The 9,773-nt window shown below is 37.1% G+C and overlaps 2 protein-coding genes across 2 annotated transcripts; one reads left to right on the top strand and one right to left on the bottom strand.

Moving 5' to 3' along the window:
• The first annotated feature begins 1,501 nt into the window (after positions 1-1,501).
• il4i1 (interleukin 4 induced 1) lies at positions 1,502-7,844 on the top strand. The gene is made up of 8 exons (XM_077566119.1): positions 1,502-1,698; positions 1,831-1,927; positions 2,209-2,423; positions 2,501-2,613; positions 3,765-3,966; positions 4,224-4,292; positions 4,419-4,555; positions 6,180-7,844. Exons 1-8 carry the CDS (start codon positions 1,654-1,656, stop codon positions 6,943-6,945), a joined length of 1,644 nt encoding a protein of 547 aa, XP_077422245.1. The 5' UTR covers positions 1,502-1,653; the 3' UTR covers positions 6,946-7,844.
• Positions 7,845-8,346: 502 nt separating this feature from the next.
• timm8b (translocase of inner mitochondrial membrane 8 homolog B (yeast)) lies at positions 8,347-9,720 on the bottom strand. Its single transcript, XM_077566156.1, has 2 exons — positions 9,399-9,720; positions 8,347-8,819 (listed from the first exon to the last, which is right to left on the bottom strand). Exons 1-2 carry the CDS (start codon positions 9,498-9,500, stop codon positions 8,652-8,654), a joined length of 270 nt encoding a protein of 89 aa, XP_077422282.1. The 5' UTR covers positions 9,501-9,720; the 3' UTR covers positions 8,347-8,651.
• Between the last annotated feature and the right edge of the window lie 53 nt (positions 9,721-9,773).

The following is a 9,773-nucleotide window of genomic DNA, read 5'->3' on the forward strand; positions in this document are numbered from 1 at the left end:
CTAGAAACATGCTGGTGTGCTGCGGAGCCTTAAAACAAGGAACTAATTACCAATGGTGCACCGCACGATATACGTCAGCACACTTAATTAATATTCATGAGTCTAGCGAGGGGGTCAAACCCAGCGGGCCAGTCATACTTATGTACAGATGTCTACTGCGCTAAATCTACTAACTCTGTCCAAGAATGACGTCCCTGGTCCTGGTGCCAGATTCACTGGTATAGACGTTGAAGAACATACTAATGTTCAATTGAAGAGAATGATAAACGAGAGCAAAACAAACACTTCTAGCATGGCTCATCAATGAGCCGGCTTCTTTTTGAACTCTTTCCTGTTCAAGCTGTTGAAGTCACGTGGCCTTGCGATCTAAAAATATAATTCCACTCCAACTTAAGTCTGACTCGAGTCCAGTCATGTGATTCGCCTCCTCTGCAAATTAGGCCAAAGGAATCAAGCCTTGTACCTGAAGTAGATGTGCTGTGGAGCCGGGGTTTTTTTCTTTTTTGTGGAAGAAATCTAGTAATCTACACTGAGAAAAAGCATACAAAGGCAACAGTTATCAGCATCTTAAGAACACTTATGTCCTTCCTCTCATCCTCTTTTGATGACACAGATGATCTTTCTTTCCAAGATTTCAAAGAACTCACGTGTAGTGATAATCTTGTTGCAAAAGGCTGCAGAACACCAAATGTTCCACTCCTGTGCCTACACCGATCTCATGGCGCATCTCCCCAGTTAAGAGGAATTATTTGCTTGATTTGTCTGCAATGCACATGAAATGAACATATCATTTTTCACAATACACTTGTTCAAATACCAAACTCCAAAGCATGCCCATTATACATTAACAAAGGATTTGGCCACAGTCCTATGTCTTCTTCCTTTACTGACAAAATTGTCATGTAAAAACCTGCCTTTGACCTCAAACAATGCTGTGTTCAGCACTAGAGCCACCTTACATTGCAAGATAGTTTCATAACCCGCTGTGTAGTAGGCTATATCATCCACACCACCATATGCAGTAATGAATATACTGTAAGTGCCTCTCTATAATTTTCTGCACCAGCAACCAAGACGTCCAGGTCCGTAAAATTCTGAACTTCTATTTGTTAAGTATTAAAGAACAGAGTATGAAAATGTGTGCTTTTACTTTCAATTGGAGAGCTGTATTATACAAGTAATTAATGGTATTTAGTTCACACAGCAAGGGTAAGTAGGATTTAAATATTTTTGCGTCACTGGTCACTTTACTTGCAAAAATTCTAAGCACTCTAAAATACAATGATAATTAAATACAAAATTAAAGAAGGCTTTATTGCAAATTAGTGTTAATCTGTTGTATGTGCCTGACCTGCCAGTATGAAGTACTTTTGAATAACACTTTTGAATTATTAGCAGAGTCAGGTATTAAAATGAGTGAATATGGAGGAAATGGGCTGTGCTTACTAGTATAACCTCACTAATCTTATTTGTTCAGTGTGGTTGACTCTTGAGCCGGTGTGGGAAAATGTTTCTGGAAGACCTTTGAAGCCACAAGGTTCCTCATTAATATACGCAAATTCATACATACCAAGCATCCAGGTTTTCTAGCACGCCTTCGTTTAGCAAATGTGTTAAGAGTTTAGCTCAGCAGGGACACTTGCATCCTTGGTCATGAATAGGCAGATGACATCTTGTGAGACATTACCTTTATTGAAGGTAAGTAAAATGCACACTTTGTCTTCATACCAAGTTTGTTTTGTGTGTTTGTATTTCAAGGACACATTTAAAATTTGCTATCATTTAACATTTATTCAAACCTCCAAGCCAATGATTTGTGTGTCTTTATAGGCTTCATTTTCCTCTGACAATATCCACAGAACAATTAAGTCCAGACCGTGGAGTTCCATTGTCAAGATGATCACTCACATGTCACTGTGTAAATTTTGTAAGTATTAAGCTGAGTAATAATTTGATATAATGCAATATAATTAAAATAAAATATTAATATATCATAATATATATATATATAATATTAATATAATAATAAAAATGTATAACATATAAAATATAATATAATTAAAACAAATAATAAATTAATGTAATATAATATAATTTAATATAATATAATTCAAATAAATTATAAATTAATGTAATAAAATATAATTTAATGTAATATAATTTGTGCGATTTGACAACTGAAATTGACATGTTCTCTGCCTCTGTTAGTTCCTTTAGTTCTATTGGGGGTTGTGGTGTTTGTAGTGAGCGACATCACTGGAGACCCCTTGAATGAATGCCTTCAAGACACAGACTATAGTGAGCTCCTAGATATTGTGGATAAAGGACTCCCTGCCACCAAGACACCTCAACACGTAGCAATTATTGGCGGGGGCATCGCTGGACTAACCGCAGCAAAAATTTTGGAAGATGCCGGCCATAAGGTAAAGTGGCTTTTGTATAGAAGCTCTCGTGCTTCATAAAAAAATGAGATGACGGATAATGTTACCTGATGCACAAGGTGACCATATTAGAAGCTAGTCACCGTATTGGAGGACGTGTTGAGACCTTCAGGAACACAAGAGAAGGCTGGTATGCAGAGGTGGGCGCCATGCGGATCCCCAGCTTTCATAAGTGAGTGCAGTGCCTTTTGACAATTTGATTTTAATGTGGGAATGCTTCCCACATATGTTTTTGGGATTTTTTTTCGCCACGTTTTTATTTTATTTTTGCCGTCAAACAACTCTACTTCCGATTTACACCGTTCACATTTCAACTTGCTTCAAAAATTCACGCCTTCCGCGGTATTTATCGTCTGATTCCACACTTACAGTATTGGCACAATTTAACGTTAAATATCAACTTTTCCCTATACATTTTCAATGGGACTGACATTGAACATTTTCTAAGTGCCACTTTCCACGCCCACTGCCATACATACAACTGATCATCATTGCCAGGCGTCTCATACTGCTCGGTGGCGCAGTTGGTAAAGTGCATTGTCTACATTGCAAATATATCCATGACCGTTATTCTAAGTGATATACCTGTATACCAACTGACTATCATTACAGGAATTGCATTATAATTTCACTGAAACTTTTTAAATATATGCTTGCTTTTAGCATCAGATGACACTTTTCAAAATAAATACGCCATTAGCCATGAATTTAAACAAGTCAAGTTAAGTAAGTGTTTAGAGCAATTGCCTGCCACCACGGAGAACCTGAGTTTAAACCCTGCTTGGACCACATTTGAGTACATTCGATGGTTTGATACCAACTGACTATCAATCATATCATGAAATGGATTATAATTTCTCTGAAATGATCAAAAATCCCACCTTGGATTGCAGTTCAAGTTTTCTTTTTATTCGTTTATCATTTAACTAAAATTACAAAATTGTAATTTTCACAATTGAGCTTTCAATTTACTTCGGAAGCACATACATGCATTCAAATCTTAGCATTCAGCTAATAGCATTATAACTTTTCAGCGTTCATGCAATTTCTGCAGAAATTGCACTAGTTCATAATGAATTGCTGATTGAAAATTTGGAGACATTTACAGTCAGCAATACATCTGGGGAAAAAAGAATACAAGTTGAGTTGTCATTGACTTATATCAACAGTGGGCAGTGGTTAGCACGCCTGCCTCTCGGTCGGGAGATTGAAGTCAAGTACCATTGTTTGCCTGTATCCAATTCATGCATTTTTGAAATAATAACTGGTACACGTTCACATTCCATAATATTTATTTGCAGTAACACTTTATATTTTCCACAGGATTCTACTCTCTTTGTCCTCCAAATTACAAATTCCCTTGAACCATTTTATCCAAGATGACATGAACACCTACTTTTTGCTAAATGGAAAACTTCATAAAAACTTTGCAGTGGAGAACAACCATGATGTGCTTAACTACACACTGAATGAAGACGAGAGGGGAAAGTCCGCCGCACAGCTCTTCAGCGAGACTCTGTGGAAGGTTTGTAGACATTCCCGGCTCTCTTGGAGTCAATCTGGCCATCAATTTTTCTGTGGCGCTATTCCTGTGCTGGATGGCATGTCCATTACAGGACTGATACATTGAAACAGCCAACCCTGAACACTCATAACCTCATAACTCTCATAATATATCCTGCTCTAATAGTGTACTTTCACTTAAAGTATTTTTACTCATTTATTTCTTACATTGAAATTAGAAAGAGTTATTATGTAGTAAATATTTCAAACTTTTCACAGGTGAGAGATGACCTTCAGACAAGTGGCTGCAGTGCGATGTTGGAAAAGTATGATTCTTACACAGTCAAAGTAAGCAACATGCACAGTACAGCTTATTTACTAGTTGACGGCTAGTCCTGGTTGATTGCAAACCTGCAACCAAAAAAAGGTTTGCATGACTGTTAATGATGATGATTATTGTTTGTTTGTAAATAGGAATACTTGGTGAAAGAAGGCAACCTGAGTCGTGGTGCCCTGCGGATGATTGGAGACATCCTGAATGAAAACAGCCTCTTTTACACATCCATGCTAGAGATGTTGTACGTTCAGACCGACATCAATGACAACACTGAGTAAGAAAATATTTAAATATATAAAAAGTAATATTTTAGGTGTAGATGTTTTATATTTTAGACCAGGGATGTCCAAACATATTTGTTTGAGGGCCGCATAGAGAGAAATGAAAGAATGTAAGGGGCCACTTTAAAAAATGTCCAACTTTAATTTATTAAGCACACTAAAATTCATCGAGTAAGCAACTATGTATTGTATTTTCTAGTTAATTTAATAAGTGCATAACAGCTTTCTGTTAAAGGTGATAAGGAAAATAGTTCAGTTTTTTAAGATTTTGGCCGAATCCGATCTCCACAATCAGAAGCAAAACAAGACCAAACTGTAGTAAGTGGACCGATTTGAAAACAGTTACTCGGGGGTCATTAATGTGATATCTTCATAAAAGTGGAAGAAACTATTTTTTCTTCTAAAATGTAATCTTTATTCATCAGTGTTTTGAAGACATTTTTTCTTGTTTTAATTTTAGTCGTAAATAGTTTATTTGTATCTCTGATTATTTTGAAACAGATAAAAAACATATATAAATCATTTTTTTAGTAGTGGTAGTTTCACCCATATTTTGACACGCTCACATCACACTCTTCTCGCCAAAATTGTAGTTGTTTTATTGGTGAAAAATGAATGGTGGACCGCAAATGGACCCCGGGTTGTAGTTTGGACACTCCTGTTTTAGACTATTTACCTACATGTTAATTTAAAGTTTTTCTGTACCTAATAGTGAATTGCAGAATGGATTAAAAGCCATCATTGTCATTTGAGTAAACATGATCATCTCTGTATAACAGTTTGCTGCATTCACTCGATTCATCCTCCTCATCCGCAGGTTCCGATGGACTATGATTTTTTTTTTTGGTAGTAAATGAAAAATCCCCAAAATAATGTACGGATACATCAAGCAGGGCGAGCCCAAACGCAACAGGTTATTGTTTTCAGTTAAAGTTAGCAGTAGTCAATCCCGAAAGCACCCTGACACCTATTGTTTAAAAACAGTATGAAAAAGTCTCTCTCACATAAATGACATAAAAGATTTTGAAAGGATTTATCTTGCCATTGTTTTAAAGGGGAAGTCAAGTCAAAAATACAATAATATGTTTTATGTGATCCATTAGTCTAAACACGGTATTCTGATTCATATTGTGTTTATAGAATATGAATTAAGCAGCAAAATCCACCTGTTTTTATCTACCTCAGGGGTGGCCATTTTGCCACTTTCAGTTTCAGCTTGCAAACCTCACGGCCAAACCCAGAAAACAGGTGAAAGGGCCGTGATGGTCATTACCTAAGCCTTTAGGCAATGTGACGTAATTTTCAGTCGACAATAAGTACGTAGCAAAATGTCCGCCCTGAGATGAATAAAAACTTAAAATCTACTCAATGCACATTCCACAAACAATATTGTCAAAATACCATGTTTCAAATAGTAGGAGCGCATGGAATATGTTACTGTAAAGAAGATTTGTTTTTTATTTGACTTACCTTTAATCCTACAAAAACCTGCCATTTAACAGGGGTGTGTAGACTTTTTATATCCACTGTCGCTAATGTGCTGTAATATAGAACAAATGATAGTATTCGGCACGACATTATAAGTATATTACATTTTAACTCTGTATGCGTCTCCAGGTACTTTGAAGTGACTGATGGCTTCGATCATTTCACAACAGCTTTCCACGGGATGTTAAACGCCACAACGCTCCTCAACTCTAGAGTCAAACTCATCAACCAATCAGGAGGCAGAAACGTGACAGTGACATACCAGGACCTGCGCACTCCAGATTCCCTGACCAACCTGACGGTAGACCAGGCCCTGGTTACAGCCACGGCCAAGGCTACCCTCTTCATTGACTTCCAGCCAGCACTTTCTGGGGACAAGATGGAAGCCCTGCGCTCAGTTCACTACGCAAGCTCCACCAAAGTCATACTCAGCTTCAGGGAACGCTTTTGGGAGAAAGAGGGCATCAGGGGAGGGAAGAGCATCACAGACCGACCCTCTCGTTTCATTTATTACCCCAGCCACAGCTTCCCAGGAACAGATGCAGGGGCCCTGCTCGCATCTTACACTTGCTCTGACGACTCCACCCTCTTTCAAGGTGTGAGCGAAGACCAGCTGATGTCTCTGGTCTTGGATGACTTGGTTAAGATCCATGGCGAAGATATCAGGTCTCTATTTACTGGCGGACTGGTGAAAAAGTGGGGCTTGGACCCCTACAGCCTGGGAGCGTTTGCCCTGTTCACACCCTACCAAGGCTTTTATGCCAGAGAACTATTCCAGAGTGAGGGACGTGTACACTTTGCAGGGGAACACACCGCCTTACCTCATGGCTGGATAGAAACATCCATGAAATCTGCTCTCAGAGCGGCCAAAAATATTAACAGACTCACAATTTAACCCCCATGAATTAAAAACAAAAAACATTTCAAATTCAGATGCATTTGACATTTAAGTCAAATGTATTTTATAGGTACATAAAGTTGTAATATTTACACTATCATTTCTATTTAAATACAGCAGTTATCACTTTCGATGTGAAATTGTTACAATGACTGTTTGTCCCAACCAAGGTTATTATAGTTTTGGGAATTGTCATTTTAGTTAGTTTTTATTTTGTTTTTGAGTTTTTTTTATTTTGTTAGCTTTAATTAGTTTCAGGGCGGTTCTGTTTTTATTAGTTTTAGTTTTCTTTTTATTTGTATTACTTGTGCGCAATATTTAATAAAAAAAAACAGGTAAAATGAGTTAGAGTTGTATTTCAGCTGAGTTAAATTAAAAAGCAAGCGAGCTGAGCAATTGAGCCAAAAGACAAACATGCAAATTTGTCGCCTTGGAGCGATGTCATCTGAAGGTGCTTTTCTATTGGCTATTGCTAGATGACATCACTTTAGCGAAAATGTTTTTTGAATTTTTGTTTTTTTTTTCATTAGTTTTCGTTAACTAAAATAACCTTGGCCCTCACTTTCTATTTCAGAAATCTGAGAATTCAATCACCTGGAATATTTCAGCCCACATGGTTTTAGGGGTCTATGTGATATTTATCAAATGAGCATGTTAATGACATTGATTTGGCTTTCTAGTGCAAAGCACAAGCCTGTGAAATTGTACCTAAATTAACACATATAGTATGTCACATTAATTCAAGACTTGCTCTTAGGCATTAACATGAGTCATTGTCTGTATGTTGACCATCATATTTTCATTATACTGTGCCTCAAAGATTTCAAGTAAAATTTGTACTTAACAAAATCATTTGTATTTTTTGTTGCAAATAAAGGTTTTGTGTTGAGGCCACACTATGTTTAGAATTAATTTCTGATGAGTTACAGTAAGTTAATTGACCTCACTAGTCACTTTGAGATACACTTGCAATAATAACATCCATTGCTCGAGCAAGTTTCTAAAAAAAAGAAAAAGATTTGAGTTACATTAGGTAGTATATTAAAAAAAAAAAATTGCACTTCAGCTTAGTTTGCATTAGTGCAAGAGCTAAATTGAATTACTTGATTACAATGTGTTTCTGTTACTTTGATAACTTACGTTTACCTTATCATAGATTGACAATCATAACTGTGACAATGCAATTTAGTCTTACACCACCTTGTTACTCTCTGTGCCTAGTAAATGCAGACTTTGGAATACAGCTCTAGTATTTAATAGTGAAGCTATGCCTAATGTTGTTGTTGGTAGAGGTAAGTTCCTGAATATTGCATTTATGTAACTATTGGATGTCGCCTTCTTTAAAAGTATGTGTTTGGTATAAGCAACTGAGATACAAGTTGCAATAAATTACAAAACTACAACATACTGCATTATTTATTCGTATGCAGGTGCATTTGAATTGTTCAAGGAAATACATCCCACAAGCACATAAGTACTAAATGAATCCTGATGAGATCCATTCTCTTTCAATATCAGCCAGTTTACTCATGTTGAAATAAGATGGCCACTTCATTCAAACATGAAATTGTCACAAACATGACTGATGTCATATCACAGAAATGTCATTCTTCACATACCTAATGCCAAATATGTTAATGATACAAAACATTTGATATATATGTGCTAATAGAGTCCAAAAAAAGGTCTATGGAGTGCATCATTTAATGTGTGCCTTTTTGCACCATCTGAGTGAAGCGGTTGGTGATGGTCAAGGTGGTGTCGATGAAGCGCTCCACACAGCTCACAAGGCAAGTCTCTGTCCGGTAGTCCAATTTCGTACCTGGACTGCCCACACACTTGTCCCAGCACACATCTGTGAAGTTGTACACCTAAAGTACAAAGAAACGATGGGACTGGAGATTAGTATCATGATCAAAATACAGACATTTCAAATAAAAATGTAATTGCATGGATGTGATCATTATTGTAACTGCATCACCAGTATTTTTTTCAAGAACTTAGTCGTATTAGTCATGTTTGTAAATGTGATTTGCCTGTTATTTTATTTTCAAATTAGACTGGTATGGAAAAGCTTATTGTTAGTAAACTTTATAGTATAGATGTTTACAAATAGCCCGTACTGCACATTCAAACCTCCAAAATATTTGTCTTTACATAGCAGTTGCAAAAATACCGTTTATAGATAAACATAAACTACTACTGCCAAGCCTCTGTACAGTAATGATTAATTACTAAAATAAACTGTAGAAATTATTTTTAGCAACTACCTTATCCGTTTAAAATATAGAAAATGTACATTATCTATGGCAGAGGGACGTGGGCTTACTGTTGCAACAATACTTGTCGTTTGATTAACATTGTGTCTGCTTATATTCCAACAACCATCTGAACCCAGGTCCATGTGGTCATGTCAAGGTTGTACACAGGGTCCACGTTGAGATACAAACCTGGGCTTGGAACTCAGCCTTCTGCTGCTCTATGGCGATCAATCGCTGAAGCTCTGTCGCTTCCGCTTTCTCCGACGCACTGAGGTTGTTAAAGCCGTCCATTACGTTTCTTAAATTGATGTCCAATAGACGATACCGTTTTTTGTTTTTTTTTTTGTATTAAGGAATTTGAGTAACCAACGACTTTGAAAGAAGTGACCTTCCGGAGAAGTGAGTGCGCTTGCGTGCGACTGCTGCTACGCGAGTTCACGTGGACAACTGCCGACGTACAAATTATGGGATGTTTCGCTGTAAGCATTGACGGCGGCTGGACGAAGTGGTTCACATTTGGAAATCAGTTCACTCCTGATGACGTAAATTGACGCTTTCAAAGAG

Source organism: Vanacampus margaritifer, chromosome 5 (genome assembly GCF_051991255.1).
Source record: "Vanacampus margaritifer isolate UIUO_Vmar chromosome 5, RoL_Vmar_1.0, whole genome shotgun sequence".
Classification (NCBI taxonomy): Eukaryota; Metazoa; Chordata; class Actinopteri; order Syngnathiformes; family Syngnathidae; genus Vanacampus; species Vanacampus margaritifer.